The 27,850-nt window shown below is 37.6% G+C and overlaps 1 protein-coding gene across 2 annotated transcripts in view; it reads right to left on the reverse strand.

Annotated features, from left to right (window-relative positions):
• NUP62CL (nucleoporin 62 C-terminal like) overlaps positions 1-27,850 on the reverse strand; it is a 75,290-nt gene that overhangs the window by 29,971 nt on the left and 17,469 nt on the right. Inside the window, exons 1-7 of one of the 2 annotated variants that reach the window (XM_036841020.1) lie at positions 19,820-19,895; positions 18,832-18,887; positions 17,819-17,917; positions 13,695-13,854; positions 1,819-1,969; positions 1,511-1,560; positions 1,233-1,367 (exon numbers count right to left, since the gene is read on the reverse strand). In XM_036841020.1, coding sequence (XP_036696915.1) covers positions 1,233-1,367; positions 1,511-1,560; positions 1,819-1,969; positions 13,695-13,854; positions 17,819-17,891 — 569 coding nt within the window. In that variant the 5' untranslated portion in view covers positions 17,892-17,917; positions 18,832-18,887; positions 19,820-19,895. Of the gene's footprint in view, positions 1-1,232; positions 1,368-1,510; positions 1,561-1,818; positions 1,970-13,694; positions 13,855-17,818; positions 17,918-18,831; positions 18,888-19,819; positions 19,925-27,850 lie in introns of those variants that run through there. The other variant, XM_036841019.1, reaches the window with a different exon arrangement.

Genomic DNA, 27,850 nt, shown 5'->3' on the forward strand with positions numbered 1-27,850 from the left:
AAGATTTCCACCCCAACTATTTGTGCGCGCGCACACACACACACACACACACACACACACACTCTCTTAACCTAGTCAATGAATATGTTTATAAGAATTAAAGTGACCAGAGGATTTTTCAATCTTAACTTCTATAAATATTAAATAATTCAATTAGATTTATTGATAACCATCTACTGCTTTTCTGTTCCAAAGTACTTATAGGTAATTGGTTGCCTAGATTGTTGAAGATTCTAGTGCAGATTCCAACACAATGTAAATCTGACTACCTAAAAGCAATTGGAAAGAACCTAATGTTTCAATTATTTCTTCAACCTACAGTTAGGATCTCATGGCTGAAAATGTAAATCTATGTTTCCAAAAAAAATGATAGAATGCATAGAATAGTCAATGCAAAGGAAAGAAAGATTCACAAAGGCTGAAATACAAAAGCAGAAACAGAACTAGGGTCCATGCAGATTAGCTGTACTTACCACATTTTATGCACCTACAAAAAAGCTAATTTGCAAGGTTTTAAAAAATAAGCTCAGTCTTGACTCACTAATAAGCCATTGATAAAATGAGTCAGATTTAATCTCAATCTAGTTTATGTAGCCATTCATACAAGTTCTCCTAACAGCATTTTATAATTTGGCCTGATTAACAAATCTCAGTTCCAAAGAGATAAAGTTACTGTGGGAACATTGGCAATATATTGACCAAAGGTAAAGACTGAATCACACACAAATAAAATATATCCAGCCCAAGACACTGATGAAATCATTCAATGTTTAAAAGCCATGCAGTTTGCCCCCCAGATTAACAAATTGCCTTTAAAATAGGAAATGAATTTATCACTGAAGCAACTGAAGGAACATTAGGTTTAAAAGAGTCAGTATAAATAGGAGATCATAAATATTCCACAGTATCATGACACCACATATATAAAATTGGTATTTCTGATTTAAGAACAAATTTGACAAATATAAAAACTTTATATAAGTGGTCATGTATAAGCTTCAGATTAATAACAGTGTACAAACTGCTATAAAACAAAATTGCCAGAATGATTACTTCATTTTCAAGCATCCTGAAAAGATAAACAGAAAATAGTCAAATAAAGTGATAAATGGCAACTACCAGAACTTGCACTTTTCTACCAATTTTTTTATTCCCTGCCTTTCAATACTATTTTTTCCGTTTTTTGGTAGCTAAGTCCTGCCCCATTCCTCAATCTTTATTCAGTTGCTTACGTCTTCTCACGCTCCTCATCTGTATGCTGCAGATAAACAGACCCACTCTGGTCCTTTACAGACTCCTCTGAAAGGGTCAAGAGATCTTCTAGTTCTTTCTGCTGTGACAGGATAAAATCCAATTCTTGTTCCAGCCTGAAAAAAAAACAAGTCAATAGAAGGGCTGACGAAAGGAATTTGGAGTGACAAAATAAATGTCAATAAACTATAACAAGGAAAAACAACTGGACAAAGAAACAGATCTTTAATCTTTCAACCTAGGGAATCTAAGATTCTACCTTTTCTGATACAGTTTCACCTTTTGCACTTCTCCATGTAAAGCAATAATCTATAAAGGAAAATAAGAATACAATAGTGTAAATATTTGAATTTACATTGTAATTTTAAAGCAGTATTTTTTTTTCTCACATACACTTCAAGTATGAAAGAGTTCCTAATTCAGGGCACTTATTACCTAAAGAAAATATTTTTAAGTTTATCACCAATATTGGAAGGAAAAATTAACCACTAAACACAGGTCTATTCTCCTGTGTTCATCTGAAAATACTTGTACAATGCAGGTAGATTAATGAGAATATCTTCTTACCTTCTCACCATTCTCAATACATGTATAGTCCCAAGCATTGAGCTGGGAGGCCTGGTGAAGAAAGCATTTCTCTTGATCCTCTAACTCAAGGCTCCATTTGTTTATCAGACCATCCAGCTGACCATATGTCATCACAGGAGTTATGATTTCACTAAAAAAAAGGATACAGTATGATCATATGATCATACTTTCAAAAGTATGATCAGATTTTTTTATACTTTAGTACAACATATGAGGACTTAGAGAAGAAAACAGCACATGAGGAGTTTCTCAGACCTGCTCGCCAACAAAACCACCATAACTGGTAAAGATTATTTTAAAAACAACCATTCAAACTCTCTGGAAATTACCTTAGGGGAATACAGCAAATAAAGATTTATTAAGATATCTACTAAATTTCCATAAGAACAGCTAAAGTCTGTGCCACAACCTGCTCCTTTCCTTCTCCCTCAACTCAGCATGATGTAAGCTCCATTCTGCATTTATGCGGCCAAAGACACGGGATTCCCTCTCCCCTCAGCTCTTAGTCAAAGTGATCCATTCCCCATCTAAGCAGTATCCATGACAGAGTAGGCAGCTGATCTTCCACCCTCCACTGGGCAGAACTAAGGGGAACTCTGATTCCCCTACCAGGTGGTATCAAATAGGCTGAACAGGTACCTTATTTTCCATCAAGGGACTGGTGGAACCAGGCAATGCTCTGATTCCCTGCTGGGGCAGTGTCAGGAGGGCTGGGTGGAGAGGTGATCATCAATTCCCAGCCCAGCAGAGGCAGGTAGTGTTCAAATTCCCCCACCAGGGTATTGTTGGCGAGGTCCAGTGATAAGCTGAACCTAAATCCCCACCCAGCAGCAACAAGACTTAATAAGGAAGAGTGAGACAGTGTTAGTTACCATGAGGCTTCACCCCTTGTCTTCAGTGTCAGTGGTGGGCAATGGAGACCTGAACCTGTGTACCCACCTGGCATCATTGAGACTGAACAAGGTAATGCAACTCGGGCTAATAAGGACTCCACCTCCTACCACCCCTATGTCAGCAAGGCTAAGTGGAGAGCTTAACCTCTATACCCACTGGAAAAATCAAGACTGACTGAGGCAGGGCAAAGCAGGGCCAGCACTCTGTGCCCCTTCTCCCAGAGCCTATGTCAGTGGGACCCAGTAGTGAGCTAAGCTTCCATACCAACCCACCACCAATGAGGCTGAATGAAGTGATATGAGGCAGAGTAGTTGACATCTTGCTTCCCCCTTCCTCCTGTGTCAGTGGGGCCCAATAGGAAGCTGAAATTCTGCAGCAACTAAGCAATATGAGTTAGCTCCCCGCTTCCTCTTGTTCTGGGAGCCCTGGGGCCCAGATGGGAGTTGAGCTTATAACCCCACTAAAGGCACTGAAGTAGTACAATGCAATGCCCCCACTTTCATGGGGAATGAGTCAGCAGGGCAGAGGGGGAACTGAACTTCCACACCTTTCATCTGCACTGAGGCAGTGTGAGTCACTGCACCACTTTGGCTGAGGTGGTGTGGGCAGGGTCCAGTGGGAAGCTGAACATACAAACGTACCCAACTCTTGCACTACACCTTAACAAAAGGATTCCCTAATTAACAAAGATTTAAATAGGACCAAGATCTCCTAACATAATAGATAAAATGTACAGGATACAATCGAAAATTACCCATCATATCAAGAACCAGGAAAATGACAACTCAAAAGAGAAGAAAACAACCTAGAGATCCCAATGTTGAGAGGTATCGGATGTTGGAATTATCTGAAAAGAATTTTAAAGCAACCATCAAAAAAATGTTTCAACAAGCAATTATGAAGTCTGGGGAAGCAAATGAAAAAAAAGAAAATCTCAGCAAAGAAATAGAAGTTATGAAAAACAATCAGATGGAAATTAAAGAACTGAAAAATAACTGAAATAAATGCTCACTTGAAGGGTTTGATACTAGAGTGGAGATGACAGAGAATAGAATCAGTGAACTTGAGGCTAAATTAATAGAACTTACAGAACAGCAGAGAGAAAATAGAGACAAAAAGTGAAAAAAAATCTCAAGGAACTGGAGGATGGTAATAAGAGGTAACATACTTATCATCAGAGAATTATACAAAGAGAAAAAAAGACAGAATGAGATTTAAAAAGTATTCTGAAAAAATAAAGGTTGAAGAATTCCCAAAGTTGTCAAAAGATATAAACCTAAAGACTCAAGAAGCTGAGCAAACCCCAAAGAGAATAATTCAAAGAAATCTACACTAAGACACATAATACTTAAATTTCTGAAAACTAAAAATAAAGAAAAAAATCTTGAAAGCAGCCAGAGAGAAACAACACATCACTTAAAATGGAACCCTAATTCGAATGACAGCAGATTTCTCATCTTAAACCATAGAGGCTAAAAGCAAGTGTCACAACATTTTTCAAGTACTGAAGAAAAAAACTGTTGACCACAACTGCTATATCTGGTGAAAATGTCCTTGAGAAATGAAGGGAATATAAAGATATTTTTATGCAAAGTAAACTAAAGAGAATTTGTTGCTGTCAAACCTACCCTTGAAGATTGGCTAAACAGAAAGGAACTGAAAACAGAAGAAGGCATGGAATTTCATAAAGGAAAGAAGAACAGCTAAATGGATGGAAAAGGGTAAATATAATAGGCTATTCTACCCCTCGTGAGTTTCGTAAATCATATTTGATGGTTGAAGCAAAAAGTATAACACCATGGAATGTGGTGTTCAAAGTACATAGAGGAAATACCTGAGACAATTATACTTAAAAGGTAAGAAGCATAAAGGGAACTAAATGGAAGTAAGGTTTCTACACTTTACCCAAAGTGGTAAAATGTCATTATGGCTAGATGGTTGTAAGTTACATATGCATATTGCAACACCTAGAGCAATCAGTAAGAAAACTATACAAAGCAATATACTCAGAAGCACTATAAACAGAACAAGCTGGAAACCTAAAAAATGTCTGAATAACCCACAGGAAGTTTTAAAAAAAGAGAAACAGAAAACAAAAAACAGAGGTAACAAACAACAACAAAATAGTAAAATGGCAGACTTAAGCCCTAACACATCAATAATTACCTTAAATGTAGATGTGCTAAGTATACCAACTAACAGAGAGAGATTGGCAGAATGGATAAAAATTATGATCCATCAGTATGCTGTCTATAAGAAACTCACTTCAAATACAAGAACACATGTTGAAAGTAAAAGGATGGAAAAAGATACACATGCAAGATTAATTGTTAAAAATAAATGGCTATATTAATATCGGATAAAGTTGATTTCAGAGCAAAGAAAATTACCAGAGTCAAAGAGGAACATTACATAGTAATAAAGGAATTAAAGCACCAGGAAAGCTAATGATCCTGAATATGTACCAACCAAACAGCAGGACCCCAAAATACATGAAGCAAAACTGATAGGGCTAAAGAGAAAAATAGTCAAATCCACAATTACAGTTGGGAAATTCAAAAAGCCACTTTCCACAACTGAAAAGAAGCGCTAGAGCAGCAAGGATACAGATCTGAAAATACAGTGAAGCAACAGAAACTAACTGACATATATAGAACACTCTACCCAAGAGCAGAAAACAATTTTTAGGTGCTCATGGAACACTGACCAATAAAGACCATATCCCCGCTCGTAAAACAAATCTGAACAAATATATCAGAACTGAAATCATACAGAACATGCTCTCCAACCATAATGGACTCAAATTAGAAATCAATCTAAAAATAAAACAAGAAAATTTCTAAACACTTGGATATTAACACACTTCTAAATAATCTATGAGTCAAAGAGGAATTCACAAGGGAAATTTTTTAAGTACATAGAACTGGATGAAAATGAAAATACAACATTATAGAAGATGTAGTACAAAGCTAACACAGTGCTAAGAAGGATATTTATAGCACTAAATGCTTTACATTACAAAAGGGGAAATGTCTCAAATCAATAATCTAAGTTCATACCTCAAGAAAAAAGAGCAAAATAAAACCAATGCAATCAGAAGGCAGAAATTCATAAAGAGTAGATGTCAATGAAATTGAAAATGAAAATAATAGAGAATAATCAGTGAAATAAAAGCTACTCCTTTGGGAAAAGATGAATGAAATTGATAAAAGAAAGCTACAAATCACCAGTATCAGAAATGAAACAGGGGACTATGCCTATAGCTATTAAAAGGACAAAAAGGAAATAAGAACAACTTTACACTCATAAATTCCACAATTTAGAAGAAACAGACCAATTCCTTGAAAACCACACACTACTAAAACTCATGGAAGATGAAACATAACCTGAATAGTCCTAGAACCACTAAAGAAATTGATTTATAATTTAAAAGCTCCTTAAAAAGGGGTTTCGCTGGAGAATTCTGCCAAACTTTTAGTGAATTAACACAAATTTTACAAAATTTCTTCTATAAAATAGAAGAGAAGGGAATATTTCCCAGATCATCTTATAAGGCTAGTAACATCCAGATATCAAAACCAAAGACAGAATTTAAAAAAGAAAGAAAACAAAACTATGGACCAATATCTCTCACGAACTTGGATACAAAAGCCCACAAACAAAATACTAGTAAACTGAATCCAAAAATGTACTAAAAAATTACACATCATGACCAAGTGGGATTTATTCCACATATGCAAGGATGGTTCAACATTTGAAAATCACTGACTATATTTCATCATATCATGAAGCTAAAGAACAAAAATCTTAAAAGATCCTATCAATTGAGGCAGAAAAAGCATTTGACACAAATACGTCCAATTGATTTTTGACAAAGGTGAAAGAGCCATTCAGTGGAAGAAAATAGCCTTTCAACAAATGATGCTGAAAAAACTGGACACCCATAGACCCCCCCCCAAAAAAAAGAATCTCAATCTGAAACACACACCTTATACAAAAATTAACTCAGAATAGATCACAACCTTAAATATAAAATGTAAAACTATAAAACTTTTAGAAAAAAATTAGGAGAAAATCTTTGGGACCTAGGGTTAGGCAAAGAGTTCTTAAACTTGACACTAAAAGCACAATTCATTAAAGGAAAAATTGATAAATCAGACCTCATCAATTAAAAGTTTTGTTTGGTGAAATACTCTTTAAAAGATGAAAAGACAAATTACAGAGTTAGAAAAAATGTTCGTAAACCACATATCTGACAAAGGGCAGGTATCTAGAATACATAAAACCCTCAAAACTCAGTCAAAAAACAAATTCAAGTAGAAAATGGACAAAAGATATGAAAAGACACTTCACAAATGAAAACATGCAGATGGCAGATAAACACATGAAAAGATGTTCAACATCATTAGTCATCAGGAGAATGCAAATTAAAACCACAGTGAGATATCACTACATATCTATTAGAAGGGCTAAAGTAAAAAATAGTGACAACACCAAATCCTGGCAAGAATCTGGACAAGCTGGATCTCTCATACATTGCTCCTGGGCAGGTAAAATGGTACAGCCACTCTGGAAAAGATTTACGGCAGTTTCCTAAAAAAATAAACTTGCAACTACCATACCACCCAGCAACTGTACACCTGGGCATTTACCCCAGAGAAATGAGACTTAGGTTCACCAAAAACCTGTACACAAATGTTCATAGCAGCTTTATTCATAATAGTCCCCAGCTGGAAACAACCTAGATGTCCATCAATGGGTGAATGGTTAAACAAATGATGGCACATCTATAATACCATGGAATACTACTCAGAAATAAAAAAGAACAAACTATTGATGTACATGACAACTTTATCTCAAGGAATTATGCTTAGTGGGAAAAACAGTCCCCAAAGATCACGTGCTGTATGATTCCACTTGTATGACATTTCTTTAAATGTCAAGGTTATAGAAATGGAGAACAGAGCAATTGTTGCCCAGGTTCAGGGAAAGAAGAGGGTAGCGAGTGTGGATATAAAAGGGCAACAGGAGGGGTTCTCATTGTGATGGAACTGTTCTATATCTTGACTATATCAATGTCAGTACCCTGAATGTGATATTGTACTATAGTATCGCAAGATATTATTATTGGGGAAAACTAGGTTAAGTACACACAGAATTTTTTGTATTATTTCTTAGAAGCAAATGTGAATCTACAGTTAACTCAAAATAAAAAGTTTAATTAGACGCAGATGTAGAGAACGGACTTGAGGACACAGTGGGGGAAGGGTAAGCTGGGACGAAGTGAGAGAGTGGCATGGACATATATACACTACCAAACGTAAAATAAATAGCTAGTGGGAAGCAGCTGCATAGCACAGGGAGATCACCTCAGTGCTTTGTGACCACCTAGAGGGGTGGGATAGGGAGGGTCGGAGGGAGGCTCAAGAGGGAGGGGATATGGGGATATATGTATATATATAGCTGATTCACTTTGTTGTACAGCAGAAACTAACACAGCATTGCAAAGCAATTATACTCCAATAAAGTTGTAAAAAAAACCCCAAATAATTAGAGATGAACATGTCATAAACTGTAAGAATACAGGCTCTAGAGCTTGACTACCTGAATTTTAATCCTGGCTCAAGCATTACCAAGTGTGTGACCAGAGGTGGATTATAAAATCTTTATGTGCTCCAGTTTACTCATCTATAAAATGAGAACAAAAATAGTACCTACCTCATAAGGTTATTGTGAGGATTAAATGGTATGATGTTGTAAAGCACTGTCATATTTCTAAACATATAGTAATCGCACAATAAATGTTATCTATTATTAGCAATAGTAATAACTGTATTATAATGGTATTCAGAAGACAATGGTATCCTTTTCGTTGTTCAACTTCCTAAGCAACAGAAATCCTTTCTGTAACTGCTCCTCGACTCTGAGTCATTTACCTAACTTTCAAACACTATTCTAAAGATGTACAAGCAAACTATGCCTTCTTTTTTTTTTTTCACACACACACACTGTATTTTATTTTTACAAGAGATAAATAGACTGACACCAAGCATTGTACATGGATGACCACAACAAAAGCAACAATGATTGCAATTACCAAACATGAAACACACTCATACTATGTCATAATATTGACATTCAGTCCAGTAATCCTCCACTGTAACAGCTCCTTTACTTTGCAGTGAAAACTGATTTGTATATTCTTTGCCTCTGAGTCCTTGTGGGATCTTTTTTTTAAATTCGAACAGAAAGTCACAAAAATTATACTCATCCTCATCAGTTCACTCAGTCCCATGTAATTAATATATTTTTTCATCTTAATCTTTTGTTAGCACTTTTATGAGTTCATCAGTTTTTCATTAGAGTTCTGAAAATGCTTATTCATTCAGTTCAGCAGTACAGTCAGTTACCAGAAACCTGTACTTGTCAGTCTTTTCCATGAATTTCTTAAAGATGAAGATTTCTGTGCATTAATTTTGTATCCTGCAACTTTACTATATTCATTAATCAGCTCTAGCAGTTTTCTGGTGGCAGTTTTCGGATTCTCTATGTATAGTATCATGTCATCCGCAAACAGTGACAGTTTTACTTCTTCTTTTCCAATTTGTATTCCTTTTATTTCTTTTTCTTCTCTGATTGCCGTGGCTAGGACTTCCAGAACTATGTTGAATAATAGTGGTGAGAGTGGACATCCTTGTCTCGTTCCTGATCTTAGAGGAAATGCTTCCAGTTTTTCACTGTTGAGAATGATGTTTGCTGTGGGTTTGTCATATATGGCCTTTATTATGTTCAGGTAGGTTCCCTCTATGCCCACTTTCTGGAGAGTTTTTATCATAAATGGGTGTTGAATTTTGTCAAAAGCTTTTTCTGCATCTATTGAGATGATCATATGGTTTTTATTCTTCAATTTGTTAATATGGTGTATCACATTGATTGATTTGCATATATTGAAGAATCCTTGCATCCCTGGGATAAATCCCACTTGATCGTGGTGTATGATCCTTTTAATGTGTTGTTGGATTCTGTTTGCTAGTATTTTGTTGAGGATTTTTGCATCTATATTCATCAGTGATATTGGTCTGTAATTTTCTTTTTTTGTAGTGTCTGTGTCTGGTTTTGGTATCAGGGTGATGGTGGCCTCATAGAATGAGTTTGGGAGTGTTCCTTCCTCTGCAATTTTTTGGAAGAGTTTGAGAAGGATAGGTGTTAGCTCTTCTCTAAATGTTTGAAAGAATTCACCTGTGAAGCCATCTGGTCCTGCACTTTTGTTTGTTGGAAGATTTTTTTTTTTCCAAAGATTTTATTTATTTACTTATTTATTTATTTTTGACTGTGTTGGGTCTTCGGTTCGTGCGAGGGCTTTCTCTAGTTGCGGCAAGTGGGGGCCACTCCTCATCGCAGTGCGGGGACCGCTCTTCATCGCGGTGCGCGGGCCTTTCACTATTGCGGCCCCTCCCGTTGCGGGGCACAGGCTCCAGACGCGCAGGCTCAGTAGTTGTGGCTCACGGGCCCAGCTGCTCCGTGGCATGTGGGATCTTCCCAGACCAGGGCTCGAACCCGTGTCCCCTGCATTAGCAGGCAGATTCTCAACCACTGCGCCACCAGGGAAGCCCTGTTGGAAGATTTTTAATCACAGTTTCAATTTCATTACTTGTGATTGGTCTGTTCATATATTGTTTCTTCCTGGTTCAGTCTTGGAAGGTTATACCTTTCTAAAAATTTGTCCATTTCTTCCAGGTTGTCCATTTTATTGGCATAAAGTTGCTTGTAGTAGTCTCTTAGGATGCTTTGTATATCTGCGGTGTCTGTTGTAACTTCTCCTTTTTCATTTCTGATTTTATTGATTTGAGTCCTGTCCCTCTTTTTCTTGATGAGTCTGGCTAATGGCTTATCAATTTTATCTTCTCAAAGAACCAGCTTTTAGTTTTATTGATCTTTGCTATTGTTTTCTTTGTTTCTATTTCATTTATTTCCACTCTGATCTTTATGATTTCTTTCCTTCTGCTAACTTTGGGTTTTGTGTGTTCTTCTTTCCCTAGTTTCTTTAGGTGTAAGGTTAGATTGTTTACTTGAGATTTTTCTTGTTTCTTTAGGTAGGCTTGCATAGCTATAAACTTCCCTCTTAGAACTGCTTTTGCTGCATCCCATAGGTTTTGGGTCGTCGTGTTTTCCTTGTCATTTGTCTCTAGGTATTTTTTGATTTCCTCTTTGGTTTCTTCAGTGTTCTCTTGGTTATTTAGTAACGTATTGTTTAGTCTCCATGTGTTTGTGTTTTTTACGTTTTTTTCCCTGTAATTCATTTCTAATCTCATAGCGTTGTGGTCAGAAAAGATGCTTGATATGATTTCAATTTTCTTAAATTTACCAAGGTTTGATTTGTGACCCAAGATATGATCTATCCTGGAGAATGTTCCATGAACACTTGAGAAGAAAGTGTATTCTGTTGTTTTTGGATGGATAGTCCTATAAATATCAACTAAGTTCATCTTGTTTAATGTATCATTTAAAGCTTGTGTTTATTTATTTTCATTTTGGATGATCTGTCTATTGGTGAAAGTGGGGTGTTGAAGTCCCCTACTATGATTGTGTTACTGTCGATTTCCCCCTTTATGGCTGTTAGCATTTGCCTTATGTACTGAGGTGCTCCTATGTTGGGTGCATAAATCTTTACAATTGTTATATCTTCTTCTTAGCTTGATCCCTTGATCATTATGTAGTGTGCTTCTTTGTCTCCTGTAATAGTCTTTATTTAAAGTCTATTTTATCTGATATGAGTATAGCTACTCCAGCTTTCTTTTGATTTCCATTTGCATGGAATATCTTTTTCCATCCCCTCACTTTCAGTCTGTATGTGTCCCTAGGTCTGAAGTGGGTCTCTTGTAGACAGCATATAGATGGGTCTTGTTTTTGTATCCATTCAGCAAGCCTGTGTCTTTTGGTTGGAGCATTTAATCCATTCACGTTTAAGGTAATTATCGATATGTATGTTCCTATGACCATTTTCTTAATTGTTTTGGGTTTGTTTTTGTAGGTCCTTTTCTTCTCTTGTGTTTCCCACTTAGAGAAGTTCCTTTAGCATTTGTTGTAGGGCTGGTTGGGTGGTGCTGAATTCCCTTAGCTTTTGCTTGTCTGTAAAGCTTTTGATTTCTCCATCAAATCTAAATGAGATCCTTGCCGGGTAGAGTAATCTTGGTTGTAGGTTCTTCCCTTTCATCACTTTAAGTATATCATGCCACCCCCTTCTGGCTTGTTGAGTTTCTGCTGAGAAATCAGCTGTTAACCTTATGGGAGTTCCCTTGTATGTTATTTGTCGTTTTTCCCTTGCTGCTTTCAATAATTTTTCTTTGTCTTTAATTTTTGCCAATTTGATTACTATGTGTCTCAGCGTGTTTCTCCTTGGGTTTATCCTGTATGGGACTCACTGCGCTTCCTGGACTTGGGTGGCTATTTCCTTTCCCATGTTAGGGAAGTTTTCGACTGTAATCTCTTCAAATATTTTCTCTGGTCCTTTCTCTCTCTCTTCTCCTTCTGGGACCCCTATAATGCGAATGTTGTTGCGTTTAATGTTGTCCCAGAGGTCTCTTAGGCTGTCTTCTTTTCTTTTCATTCTTTTTTCTTTAGTCTGTTCCGGAGCAGTGAATTCCACCATTCTGTCTTCCAGGTCACTTATCCATTCTTCTGCCTCAGTTATTCTGCTATTGATTCGTTCTAATGTAGTTTTCATTTCAGTTATTGTATCGGTCATCTCTGTTTGTTTGTTCTTTAATTCTTCTAGGTCTTTGTTAATCATTTCTTGCATCTTCTCAATCTTTGCCTCCATTCTTATTCCGAGGTCCTGGATCATCTTCACTATCATTATTCTGAATTCTTTTTCTGGAAGGTTGCTTATCTCCACTTCATTTAGTTGTTTTTCTGGGGTTTTTTCTTGTTCCTTCATCTGGTATATAGCCTTCTGCCTTTTCATCTTATCTATCTTTCTGTAAATGTGGTTTTTGTTCCACAGGCTGCAGGATTGTAGTTTTTCTTGCTTCTGCTGTCTGCCCTCTGGTGGTTGAGGCTATCTAAAGAGGCTTGATGGGAGGCTCTGGTGGTGGGTAGAGCTGACTGTTGCTGTGGCGGTCAGAGCTCAGTAAAACTTTACTCCACTTGACTGTTGATGGGTGGGGCTGGGTTCCCTCCCTGTTGGTTGCTTTGCCTGAGGCAACTCAGCACTGGAGCCTACCTGGGCTCTTTGGTGGGGCTAATGGCAGACTCTGGGAGGGCTCACCCCAAGGAGTACTTCCCAGAACCTCCGCTGCCAGTGTCCTTGTCCCCACGGTGAAACAGAGCCATCCCCCGCCTCTGCAGGAGACCCTCCAACACTAGCAGGTAGGTCTGGTTCAGTCTCCCCCAGGGTCACTGCTCCTTCCCCCGGGTCCCGATGCGCACACTATTCCGTGCGCCCTCCAAGAGTGGGGTCTCTGTTTCCCCTAGTCCTGTCGAAGTCCTGCAATCAATTCCCACTAGGCTTCAAAGGCTGATTCTCTATGGATTCCTCCTCCCGTTGCCGGACCCCCAGGTTGGGAAGCCTGACGTGGGGCTCAGAACCTTCACTCCAGTGGGTGGACTTCTGTGGTATAAGTGTTCGCCAGTCTGTGAGTCACCCACCCAGCAGTTACGGGATTTGATTTTACTCTGATTGCGCCCCTCCTACTGTCTCAGTGTGGCTTCTCCTCTGTCCTTGGACGTGGGGTATCCTCCTTGGTGAAGTCCAGTGTCTTCCTGTCGATGATTGTCCAGCAGCCAGTTGTGATTCTGGTGCTCTTGCAAGAGGGAGTCACATTATTATTAATTAAGGGCCCTAGTTGACATTAAGCCTCACTCTTTGTGTCATACATTTCTATGGGTTTTGACAAATGCCTATGCCTTCTATATGACAAAGAAAATGAGACTCACACGAATTTTCAAATAAATAGGCTTACTTAATGGTCGAAGTAAAAGGTCTAGAAGTCAGGCCGAATGGAGGAGTGTTATTCATGCCAGTTGATGTCAGTGGTTTTAGATCCAAGGCAAAGCTACTGGTGGTGCTGGTGCTGGTGCTGGTGGTGGTGACCGTGGTAGTGGTGATGGTTGATGTTGTAGCTGGAAAATAAAGTGTATGATGTTAGTTATAAGTAAGAAATTTTTAAATTCAGTCCTTGATCATTCAGGATGAAAAACTATAGAAGTATTTTTTTAATGTGAATTTGAACTCCAAGTTGTATGATTTTAACTCAATGTTGCTATAATATATGGCAGGCCAGGTATCTGGATTAAGCTTCCTGCTAACAACTTAAAATCCTGGATAAATGTATAGAAAAATACAATTTATAACCTAACCAGACCTATAACCATTAAAGAAATTGAATCAATCCTGAAAACTCTTCCCATAAAGAAAACTCCAGACCCAGAGGACCTCAGTGGTGAGTGCTGCTAAACTTTCAAGGAAAGAATAATTGCAATCTTACACAAAATCTCTGTACATCTATAACTTTGCATACTTACGTGGATATATCTGTGTAATTAATTTCTAGAAATGAAATTGCTAGATCAAAGGGTCAGCATGCTCTAAATTGTAATATTACTTTCCAATTCCCCTACCAAAAAGACTTTGCCAATTTACATTCCTATCAGTAGGGGAGACTGCCTGTTTCTCTACACCACAGCCCATAGTAGGCATACATCTTAGCCAGTATTATAGTTAAAACCCTCTCAAAGTTTTATCTACAGCCCAGACCTCTCTTCTGTGTGTCTTTTCTATTACACCCTTACTAAAATGCCCTGTCTTCTGTACATGAAATTCTCAGTACACATCATGGCCGAGCTCAGAGTCTTCCTTCCCCATGTTTATTGTCCACTTCTCTTCTACTCATGGTTATCTCGTGGTTTTCTGAACTTCTATAGCACTTTTGGTTCTTCCTTACACAGTGAGCACTTAACCAACAATGCACAGAAAATTGTGGCTGGTGGGGACTGGAAGTGTTTTCTTCTTTTTGGTTCTCTGTATTTTCAAATGTTCTTGTAATTAATAAATGCTGCTTCTGTAACAAGAAATTTGTTACAAAAATATATTATAACATGTATACAATTATTTGTTTGTTTTACGTTAGCCTTGTTTTCCCAATTAGCAATACTTTCAGGTTAATTGCCACCCGAGATAAATACATATATCACGGTGCCTGCCAACATGCACTGCCTATTCTTAGGGAAACTGGCCTACTCCGTTCCTGCTGAGGGATCAGGCTCAGACACCCATTCCTTATTTCAGTAACTCTGTCCTTTGATCCTAGTTCACAGTTGACAAGGGTGGGCATCTGAAGTATAGGAAGCCATCCCATATGCTCCTGGCAGCCTATGAGAGGGTCTGGCACAAAAAGCTCTAGCCAAACAGGGATAAGGTAGGTCAGAATCTCATTTTCGAAAATTTAGAACTGCGGAAAGAATCAGACGGTAGGTAAAAATACGGAAATATTTCCAGAAATATGGAAGGAATCAGACTCTAAGCAGAAATTTGGAAATATTTCCAAACATGTAGAAAGAATCAGACAACAGGCAGAGGGAGCTGAAAGGACTGACAGAGGAAAAACATGAAGTAGACTTAAAGAGTCATGAGCAAGTCAAAATTAAGAATATAAAGCAGAAAAAGAGGTAAAGAAACCAAAAGGAAGTTAAAAAAAGAAAAAAACAGACAAAAGGAGAATAGCTGAATTATGTTTATGCAATATTAGATTCAGGAGGTCCCTAAAGCTGACTTCAGAACAACTTCTAAATTCCACTTTCCTTGAAGTTCATTGCCACAATAATACCTGTATTAGATTTCCACAAGATTTCATTTCCCTTTTGGCCACAAGGATCCTTACAATAATTCCCCCATTCTTTTGGTTAGCTTTTGTGAAAGTGGAATGAGCGCCACAAGAGAAGACCATGCCCGGTCACAAAGGATCCCCGGGGTCACTATCACTCAGGACACTGGAGAAGATTTTTTTTTAAGTCAGCATTTCCTGACATGGACAGATGTCCAAAGATAATGTATACTTAAGAGAAAACAGCAAATTCTATGATTATGTGTGTGTGTATCCCATTTTTGTAAAACAAATAAATTTAATGTATGTTTGTATGCATTTGGAAAAAAGCCTGTTAAGACAAGCACCAAACTGTTTTCTCTAGAGGGTGTGATATATGTATATATGCATGTGTGTATGGTTTTTATAATTTTTAAAAAAGCAACTACCATCACTACCACTAAAGAAAGAGGTTAACAGACAAATGAACAGCTCTCCAAAGATGCTGTGCGATACCTTCAGGAAATTAATACCTGTCAGTCTAAACACAAAGGAATCTTGAGTCATAAAAAATGGTATGATTATTTTAAACTTTTTATATGGTATTTATCTTTGTTCCTTATTTTCATGGTATTTTTAAAAGGCATAAATTAGCTCTGGCATAGTAGACAATATTCAAATAACAATAATATTTCAATTAGTACCAAAAGAAGCAATGGTTTTGAAAATGAAGGTTCTATCTCAGTCTGATTTTGCAAGTTACAACTTTGGTCTAAACTAAATACAGTCAACTCTATGTTATCTGTGTACTAAAAGGGAAGCACTGTTCTACAAATAATAGAAAATAATTGCATACCAAATTTGGATTTACATTTAAATAAATCTCATTCTGATGATCTTAAAAATCATTACATAAAATAGTGAGACCATCCTTTAAAAGATCCTACTATCCAATTTTCCTATCCTGTCTCTGATCAACAACTATGTATCTTACTCCATGTGAGGAATGGACATCATTACTTTCATAGACTAATGCGAAAGATGAGATTTATAACAAGCAAGCTTCTCTTAAAACTTGCTGATTATACCTAGGGCAGAGAATAATCTCAAATGGCTATAAATTTACAGATACAGATACCTGAAAGCTGCCCTACAGGGCTAATTTGTGAGATGAAGAATCTGAGCAAGTAAATATACTTGGGGAGAAGGAAAGGTGAGTAGGGGAGAAAAACAACTCTGGGTTGGGGGTATTGAGTTGAGACATATCTGATGGGGAGGTGGGTAAGTACATAAGGCAGTGGTGGATGGAATGGGGTAGTAGCAAAGGTACCAGTTTGCAGGAAGGAATCTTAGGACTCAGATAGGTAGGGGGTGAGTTACGGCAGAGTCACCAAAAAGCCTGCAAATTCATATTTCAGTGACTCCACCCACGACTGAAAGAATCAATTTTTTGTTCAGCACTTTATAAGGGAAACTATGTGTTATATTTTTTGCAAATATGGTTACTTATAAAATTCTCAAGCCATGCCCTTCATAATGCTCATAGGTTGGCCAGTTAGCCGAGTACACAGTAGAAATTCAGTTAAGTGTTGGTCATGCAAAAGATGGTTTACATCTCTGTTTAGGAATAATTATTTTAAACTTAACAGGGACTGACTTTTAGCTTATGACAGGTTTGAAGAAAGATTCATTTCAGTCCTAAGTAAACTTTTAAAAGTCAAAACAAACAAGACTTCCCTAAAGTGGAGTCTGACTTAAATGGTAGGTTTAAGTAGTAACTGACCTCTAACCACCCAGCTCACAACAGCTAAAAGGCAATGGATAACCAAGTTTTCTTTAATTTACAACCTAACTAGTGCCTAACTGGCAGAAACAAATTTAGGATAGGTCCACAGAAACTCCTGTAATCAGCTTAAGGAGAGGATCAACTTTAATACAGGTCGAACCTTAAATTAACTTTTAGAGAATAAAACTATGAATCCCAATGTACTGGGTCACTTTAAACAGTATGATCAATAATAAGAATTTTTAAGTTTCAGAGTTGACAAGAGTTTGATAGCAGCTTTGATTATGGTCATCTCAAAGAAGTAATCTCATTGATATCAACTGTCTCATTCTACCCTTTGGCAATTGTCAATACTGATGTACCTTTTGGATACGCTGGTGAGATGATCAAAACCTTCTTAGTCCTAGAAGCTAAGGAATACAACCTACTTACTGCTTTTGTTATGCAGTACATTTCCAGTGAGCATTCAAACACATCCCAGTAGTTCTAAAAATCTTACTAGATGCAACAGCAGCTGCTCCACCTGCTCCAGGGATTTTTAATCCAAATCCCAAAGTTGTACCGCCAAGCATTCCAGACAAAGTTGTAGGGGCACCAACTGCAGAGAACAACATAATATTACCTATTACCCTTTTAATCAAAAACAGTGATTGAAGAATTTATATAGGGTCTTTTTCATCTGAGTCCTTTAGTAACTTTGGCTAAGCCTCAAAAAACTACAGTCAATCCATTTATATGAAAAGTCCGGAAAAGGCATAGATAGAGACAGAAAACAGATTAGTAGTTGTCTCGGGCTGAGAGATCTTACTGGGATGATAGAAATGTTCTAAAACCAGACTATGGTGAGAGTTACACAATTCGGTAAATTGATTAAAAATCACTGAACTATACACCCTAAGTTAATTTTATGATATGTAGATTATACCTCATTAAAGTTAACTTTAAAAACACTGTGGTCAAGATTTCTTTTCATTTTGTGGGCAAGGACATCAAAGACAGGAAAGAAAAAAAAAACCTGTCAAAAGTCAGAAGTTGGACTTCCCCGGTGGTGCAGTGGTTAAGAATCCGCCTGCCAGTGCAGGGGACACAGGTTCGAGCCCTGGTCCGGGAAGATCCCACATGCCGCGGGAGCAACTAAGCCCGAGCACCACAACTACGGAGCCTGCGCTCCAGAGCCCGCGAACCACAACTACTGAGCCCACATGCCGCAACTACTGAAGCCCGTGCACCTAGAGCCCGTGCTCCCCAACAAGAGAAGCCACCACAATGAGAAGCCCACGCACCACAACAAAGAGTAGCCCCCGCTCGCCGCAACTAGAGAAAGCCTGCACGCAGCAACAAAGACCCAGTGCAGCCCAAAATAAATAAATAAATTAATTAATTAATTATTTAAAAAAAGGTCAGAAGTCAAGACTTTGATTGAAAATGGAATTCATTCAATAATTTTAACTCCCAACCTCAGACATGGTCATATTCACAAAATCTATTATACTTGAGAAGGATATTGCTTACATATATCAAAAGGTTTCCAGAATCTCAGTCATGTCTCAGGATTGGAACTGTATCTACTTGGAAGAAAATACAATTCAAGTGGCAACCTGCAATTTCAACTAATGTTCCACCTACGCCAACTGCACAAGGCAATGGGGATGGCGGCCGCCATTTTTCATGCTCAACTAGGCATCAGCAATTCCTGGCAAGTTTTATTCCCAGAAATGGTGACAGGCTCGCTATAACAGGGCTTTGGGAGGACCATATTACTGCTAGGATTACAATAACAAACTTTAATGATGAACATCATGGCACTGTGAAGATGCCGCAAAAGCACAAGCAGCTTATATGGACCTGTAAGAAAGAATTGCCTAAGATATATACAGAAGTCAATATTCTCACCATTTGTTATTACTCTACTAATGGAAGAGGTGTAGCAAAGAAGTTGGGGTTACAAGATAATTAACGCCCCACTTCTCAGCTCAAAGCATCCAGATGTTCATCTTTAAGGGGAGAGAACTGGAGACATCACACAGTGTCATTAAAGCTCAAAACTACAGCTGGTCCTTTTGTCATGTAACACTTCTGATAAGTAAAATATAAGGACCGCAAACCTGGTCTATATAGAAGAATAAAATACAGCAAGGCTCCAACATTTATTTCCCATTTTATCTTATTCACATGGATAATAAGACTTCTTCCCTTCAGACATACTTGGCAAAACTTCCACTCTTCCTATTCCCATTCACTTCAAAACATTACACTGTTAATGAATTATATGCTTAAAATCATCACTTGAAGCTGTAATAATCATGTTAATATAAAATTCATAGCGAAAGCCATGACAATCAGGTTCTTAAGCAAAGCTACTATTGATGTCAACAGTTACAAACGGGATCAAGCATAATGATAATTTATGAGACGTCGGAGATCCATAGCTTATACTGGCAAATTGAGTTAAGTGGCCTGATGCGAAATAATAGTATTTTCTTTGCAACCAGTAACTTACATGAGAGCCTAGTAGCAGCAGTGGAGGCAGAAGCATTTGAAAATGAGGTAAACAGCATGGTGCTTGAACTAGTAGCGGCAGCAACAGTAGATGCTGGAACCAACCCTAAATTAAAGTAACAAGCAGAAAAATATGTCAAAAAAAATAATTTTTAATAAGGAAAACACCATTATAACAAACTTCACTTATATGGAGAAATAACAACAAAGCAAGGAAAATCAAGTACCGTGATATTTAATAAATCTGACATAGTAAAATCCCGATTTAAAAAATAGTTCATCAGTACTGCTTAGTATAGCCAGCCTTCTAGCACCATCATAAGAAAGAAACTCTACTAAAAAAGTAAGCAACCTAACAGGGGGGTCCACTTCCAAAATTGTGACATAAGAAGTCCTAGGGACCCATTCCCCAGTGAAGCAACCATAACTGGTAAAAAATATTTTTTTTTAAAAAATTGAAATCTCTGGAAATTGTCCTGAAGGTACAGCAAATAAAGAAACATTTATTCAAGAAAATCTGCTAAAATTCAGTAATACAGGTGAGAGTCTACGGCATATGAATCATAACCCACGCTCTTCCCTCCATCCCCTTGCTCCCCCTGAGAGAAGCTACACTCCAGGCAGGAGTCGCCAAGAAGACTGGACTCCCTCTTCCCTCAGCTCCCAACCAAGGAATACAGTATCTCATTAGGAAGGGAAGCAGCCAGCATTCCTCATCACCCCTGACACACAGTTAAAGGATTGAAATTCCTGGTGAGCACAGCCAAGACTTGAGGGGCTCCTTTCCTCCAGTCAGCCCCCACTCATAGGGCAGAGGGTCTACACCAGGCACAGTAGGCTGGCAATGCTGGAGCCCCATCAATCACCTTGACTGCCTTGCCCCAGCTTACCTGTAGGGCTGAGGTTGCATGCCGGAAGAAAGAAGCAAGAAGATCAGAAGCAACGGTCACTGCCCAGCACCCAAAGCACTGGTTCAAAGATTTTGCCCAGGGATAAAGGTAGCCCATAAGAACAGAAAGTTCCCAAGCTATATCCAGAAGAACTGACTTTATTTGAAACAGAGTATGAGGAAGTTCAAGCCAAAGGACTCTCTCGAAAAAAAATAGAGATTTTGGTGGTAAGCAATTAAGAGGAAGTAAGTAGCTTCATGAGAGCAACATTTAGGCTGCAGGTCAGCCAGTTTAGCAGAGATAACCAGGGAAAGAGAAGGCTGAAAAGAGCCCTCCTGAGGATCAGAAAAATCAAGTACTGATACATGAATGAATCTTGAAAACATTATGCTAAATGAAAGAAGCCAGACACAGAAGGCCACATATTGTATGATCCCATTTATATGAAATGTCCACAAGAGGTAAATCCATAGACAGAAAGTATATTAGTGGTTAGCGGGAGCTGGAAAGAGAAGGTAATGGGAAGTGACTGCTAAGGGTTACAGGGTTTCTTTTTGCAGTGATGAGAATGTTCTTGAATTACATAGTGGTGATAGCTACACACCCTGTGAATATGTTTTTAAAAAAACACTGGATTGTACAGTTTAAAAGCATGAATTTTAAGACACATGAATTATACCTCAATTATGCTGTTATTTAAAAACTACATGATCATCTCAATAGAAGCAGAAAAAGCATCTGAGAAAATCCAACACTTTTTCATGATGAAAACACTCAACAAACTAGAAAGAGAAGGGAACTTCCTCAACATGATAAAGGGCATTTATGAAAAACCTACAGCTAACATCATGCTTAACAGTAAAAGACTGAATACTTTTCCACTGCCATCAAAAACAAAACATGGATGTCTGCTCTTACCACTTCAATTCAACCACACATTGGAAGTTTTAGCCAGGACAATCAGGCAAGAAGACGAATAAAGGATACCAGATTGCAAAGGAAGAAGTAAAATTATCTCTATAAACAGATGACATGATCATGAATACAGAAAATTCTAAGGAACCCATAAAAAAATCTGGAGAAAAACAAATATATATTAACGCATATATGTGGAATCTGAAAAAATTGGTATAGACGATCTTATTTACAAAGCAGAAATAGAGACACAGACGTAGAGAGAACAAACGTATGGATACCAAGGGGGAAAGTGGGGGGCGGGATGAATTGGGAGATTGGGATTGACATATATACACTGTTGATACTATGTGTAAGATAGATAACGAATGAGAACCTACTGTATAGCACAGGGAACTCTACTCAATGCTCTGTGGTAACCTGAATGGGAAGGAAATCCAAGAAAGAGGGGATGTGTGTATACGTATAGCTGATTCACTTTGCTGTACAGTATAAACTAACACAATATTGTAAAGCAACTATACGCCAATAAAAAAAAATCTATTAGAACAATGAACAAGTTCTGCAAAGTTGCAGGATACAAGATCAATATAAAAATAAATTACAATTCTATATATTATCAATGAACAATCCAAAAATGAAATTAAGAATATAATTCCAGTTATGATTGTTCAAAATGAATAAAATAGTTAAGAACAAATCTAACAAGTGTAAGGCTTGTATCCAGAAAAATAAAAAACATTATTGAAAGAAATTAAAGGCATCCTAAATAAAGGGAAAGCTCTCATGTTCATGGATCAGATAATTTTATATTGTTAAGATGGTATGGTAGACAGAAAAATGGTCCCCAAAGATGCCCACATCCTAATACCCAGAGTCTGTGAACATATTACTAACTTGACAAAAGAGACTTTACAAATGAAGTGAAGGTTAAGTAACTCGAAGAGGGAGATTATCCTGGATTTTCCAGGTAAGCAAAATCTAAGGACATGAATCCTTAAAAGTAGAGATCCTTTCCAGGCTGTGGTCAGAAGGAGATGGTGACTACAAAAGAATAGTCAGGGGACTTCCCTGGCGGTCCAGTGGGTAAGACTGTGCTTCCACTGCAGGGGACACAGGTTCGAACCCCGGTTGAGGAACTAAGATCCCGCATGCTGCACAGTGCAGCCAAAAAAAAAAAAGAATGGTCATAAAAATGCAAAGTTGCTGATACAAACGGCCATCTAACACTTGAAATCATACTCAATGTCATTAGTCATTAGGGAATTGCAAATCAAAACCACGATGAGATACTACTTCATATCGACTAAGATGGCAATAACCAAAAAGACATAATATCAAGTGTTGGCAAGGATATGGAGAAATTGTAAACCTCATGCAATGCTGATGGGAATGTAAAATAGTGTAATCTCTTTGGAAAACTGTATGGCACTTCCTCAAAGTGTTCAACATAAAGTTACCATATGACCCAGTAATTCCACTCCTAGGTATACAAACAAAAGAAATGATAACATATATCCACACTAAAATATGTACACGAATGTTCACAGCAGCATTATTCATAACAGACAAAAGATGAAAGGAAACAACCCAAATGAATATCAACTGATGAATGGATGAATAAAATGTGGTATATTAATACAATGGAATTTTATTTGGCCATAAAAAAGAAGCGCTGATACATGCTAAAACATGGATGAGCCTTGAAAACATGCTAAGTAAAAGAAGCTAATCACGAAATACCACATATTGTATGATTCTATTTATATGAAATGTCCAGAACAGAGCAATCTATAGAGACAGAAAGCAGATTCATGGTTGCCAGAACTAGGGTGAGAAGAGAATGGGCAGCGACTGTTAATGGGTATGACGTTTCTTCAGTGGGTGATGAAAATGTTCTAAAACTGACTTCAGTAATGGCTGCACAACTCTGTGAATATCCTAAAAACCAATTAATTGTGAACTTTAAATGGGTAAATTATGTGGTATGTGAATTATACAATAATAAATCTGTGAGAAAAAATAATAAATAGAAGTCTGGAATAAAGTTTCAGAAAACAGATTACCTGGACCCTTCTTGAAAATTTAAAATAAAATCTATAAAAGAAATAAAGCTAGAGAAATTAAGTACATAAAGACACAAATAAGATTAATTGGTTAATTGAAAACAAAGTTTATCTTTTCATCCTCACTATAGATCATTGCACACGGCACATGATAGTAAGTACTCAATAAATATTTATGCTGAATCGAGCCAACCTTTTCCAGACTCCAATACATAATTACAGATATTCTTCTTCCTTTTCAAAAGGAAAAAGTGCTTAATAAGTAACTGCATTTGAATCTGTTGCTACCTGTATCCAACTGTTGAACAATTCATGACAATATATGATGTAAGACTCTGCTATCCAAAACATCTAGGGCCACCGGGGGTTTGGGGACGGGGGGGGGGAGATGCTAGGAAGGAACCGGGAACATTACCACATACCTCCAACTATTTAAAATATGTATCATGGAATATCCGTATGTTTCATTTAAGAGAAGCACCACATGTATACTTTTAAAGAAATAACCAATTATAGCAAAGGTGTTTTAATATTTCTAATTCAATACCTACCAGTGAGGCTAAATTTTTATCATGGGTTTAATGGCTGCTTTAATTTCTTCATTCAAAATTGCCTATTCATGTCATCTGCCCATTTTCTCATTGGAGTATTGTCTTCTTATTACTGATTTTTAATAAAAGTATTATATATATATTGAGGCTATTTAGTCAAATGTTGCAAATATTTCCTAATCCCAGTTTGTCATTTGCTTTTTTGATTGTGTTTTTATTTTTTATGCAGTCAAATCTTTCCATTGTTTTCTCCTTTATGGTTTATGTCTCCATATCATGTTTCAAAATTCCCTCAAACATATAAAAGGTGTTCGACTTCACTTTTAGGAGAAAATCACAAATTATAACTACCTTGAGAACAATTTCACCTAACAGATGGGAAGAAATAAAAAAAACTGGTAACACACTCTGTTTAAGGACACTGTGAAGAAATGGGCAGCCTCCGAGATTTCTAATGGGAGTGTAAACTGGTATAACCCCTATGCAAAATAAGAGGCCAATGTTTTAAAAATTACAAATGCATCTATCTTTTGAACCAGTAATACTTCTTTTAGAAATTTATCCACAAAGATATACTTATACACCTGTAAAATGACATGTAAAATAAGATCCATTGCACCACTGTTTATATTAGCAAAAGAGGAAACAACCCAAACGTCCACAAGCAAAGGGCTAGATAAATTATAGCACATCCAGACCATGGAATTCTATGATGCTATAAAAAATACTGAGGAAGCTCTCCATATACTGATTGATGTGAAAAGAGCTACAAAATGTTTAAAATAAGTATATAAAGTTTTACGTTTAAAAAGCAAGGTACCGAATAATGTGTATACTCTCATTTATATTATTTTTTAAAAAGGCAGAGGGCTAGGAATATATATTTTTATTTGCTAGCAAATCCATGAAGAAACTCTAGAAGGATACACACAATTACAGTGGTTAGCTGAATAGACGGGGTGGGGAAGGGGGGAGGGAGTAATACAGGGTAGATGGGGGCAGTATACTTATTTATACTATTTTTATAGTCTTAATTTTAAATCATTTGACAGACTATATTATATATTTTAAAATTATACTTAAATAAATGGTCCTCTCCCTAACCCAAGAAATATTATTTACACATTTTCATATTCACCTATGCTTTTGAAATATTTATGGTTTCATTTTCTACCTTTAATTCACCTAGTATTTCTTTCAGTTAATCTTTTTAGGCAAAACATAATCCCCTTCCCCCAAATCACCTGGCTAGCCAGCTACTGCAATTCATTTGTTCAATACTCCATCCTCTCTCCCCAGATTGGAAACGTCATCTTCATAAACCCAGGTTTGATTCTGTTCTTTAAAATTTTTCACTGATTTTTCTTTCTATCCCTGGTCCACAAGAGAGTTCCAATTATTGAAGCACTAGAATTCATTTATATTTTATACTAAATATTTTAAACTTAGAGTCAGAGAATAAATTTACAATACATTTTCATATATTTTTCTACAAGGACACTATCATTACTTTTCTTAAAAAACAAGAGATGACTAGTCTCATGCATTTATCCCCTTCATTTAAACTCTAGAACCTTGTCAAGTCCCTCCTTCCTTTCCTTCCCCCAAAGACTCCCATTGTGGTTTTATAAGAATGTTAAACGTGTTGATTAATTTAGAACTAAATGACATTCCTATACTATCGAGCGTGTGTATTCTTCATTTATTCATGTCTTCTTTTATATTCCTCAGTAAAATTTTATGGTTATCTTCATATAGGTCATGCACATTTTTTAAAATTTTTTAATTTATTATTTATTTATAAATTTATTTATTTTATTTATTTATTTTTGGCTGCGTTGGGTCTTCGTTGCTACACACGGGCTTTCTCTAGTTGCGGCGAGCGGGGGCTACTCTTCCTTGTGGTGCACAGGTTTCTCATTGCGGTGGCTTCTCTTGTTGCAGAGCACGGGCTCTAGGCGCGTGGGCTTCAGTAGTTGTGGCACACGGGCTCAGTAGTTGTGGCTCGCGGGCTCTAGAGTGCACGCTCAGTAGTTGTGGCGCACAGGCTTAGTTGCTCCGCAGCACGTGGGATCTTCCCGGACCAGGGCTCGAACTCGTGTCCCCTGCATTGGCAGGCGGATTCTTAACCACTGTGCCACCAGGGAAGCCCCATACACATTTTTAAAGTTCATTCTTAGGCATTTCATAACTTTGGTTGAAATTGTTAATGGGAACTTCCTCCATTATATTTCCCAATTACTATTGTTTAAACATGGGAAAGCAACTGTTTTTTGCATTATTTATTTTGTAACTGACTGTATTACTGAAATCTCTTCACTAGCGCTAATTAAATTTACACTAGAGTTATGCCCATATTTTAAAGTCTTGATCATCTGTCTCAGATACTGGCATAATTTCAGGGGCCTGACCTTAAATCACATACCCAGAGGTAACTAAGGAAACAAATGCCATTTAATATGATGTGCTTTTAAGCTAAAGGAGCCTTACTCTTAAATAAGGAAGGGTTTAAAAGACAAAGTCTCATTTTCCTAATCATAGGACTAGAACAGGGTTTTTCAACATGGCACTACTGACATCTTGGGCCGACAATTCTTTGTTGTGGAGGACTGTCCCATGCTGGGATTTAAGACATGCATATTTGGTCTTTGTACCCTTTCTTGGACAAAGATCCTAAAACCCTTGTAACTTCCTAAGTGAGAAGAGAGATAGAAGCATCTTTTGTTATAATATTTGGGTTTTGTCCCCAGTTTCAGAAATAGCTCCAAGAGCAATAAAGGTGAAAGGAGCCTCTTTTGTTATTTATTAACAAGTCCCTTTCAACCACACCTGATTTATGTCAATGAGGTGAACTTTAGAAAGCCCCTAAGGCTGAGAGGCTGGTTACCAGAGGAACCAACCAAGTGATTAGAGGGGTTGGGGCTTTTAGCCTAACCCTCTGACGTCTCAGGAGAGGAGAGGAGCTGGAGATTGAGTTCAATCAATCACCAGAGGCCAAAGATTTCATCAATCATGCCTACATAATGGAATCTCCATCAAAACCCTAAATGAAGGGGTTTGGAGAGCTTCTGGGTTGGTGAACACACGGAAGTGCTAGGAGGGTGACATGCCTGGAGAGGACATGGAAGATCTGGGCTGCTCCCTCATACTTTGCCTCACGCATCTCTTCTATTTGGCTGTTCCTAAATTGTATCATTTATAGTGAACCAGAAATTTTAGGTCAAGTGTTTCCCAGAGTTCTGTAAGCTGTTCTAGCAAATCATCAAACCCGAGGAGGGAGGGGTCACAGGCACCCCCAGTTTGTAGCCAGTTGGTCAGAAGTACAGGTGACAACCTGGGACTTGCAATTGATATCTGAAGTGGGGGATAGTCTTGAGGAACTGAGCCCTTACCCTGTGGGGTCTGTGCTACCTCCAGATGGTGAGCATCATAGCTGAATTGTAGGACACCCATTTGGTGTCTGGAGAGTTGGAGAATTGGTTGGTGTGGGAAGAACCCCCATATATTTGGTGACAAAAGGTTGTGTGTTGAGGACAACAGAATTCTCCTTTATGTGCACTGCAAAGTATTTAGCAGCATCTCTGGGCTCTACCCACCAGATGCCAGTAAC

This window comes from Balaenoptera musculus, chromosome X (genome assembly GCF_009873245.2).
Source record: "Balaenoptera musculus isolate JJ_BM4_2016_0621 chromosome X, mBalMus1.pri.v3, whole genome shotgun sequence".
Classification (NCBI taxonomy): domain Eukaryota; kingdom Metazoa; phylum Chordata; class Mammalia; order Artiodactyla; family Balaenopteridae; genus Balaenoptera; species Balaenoptera musculus.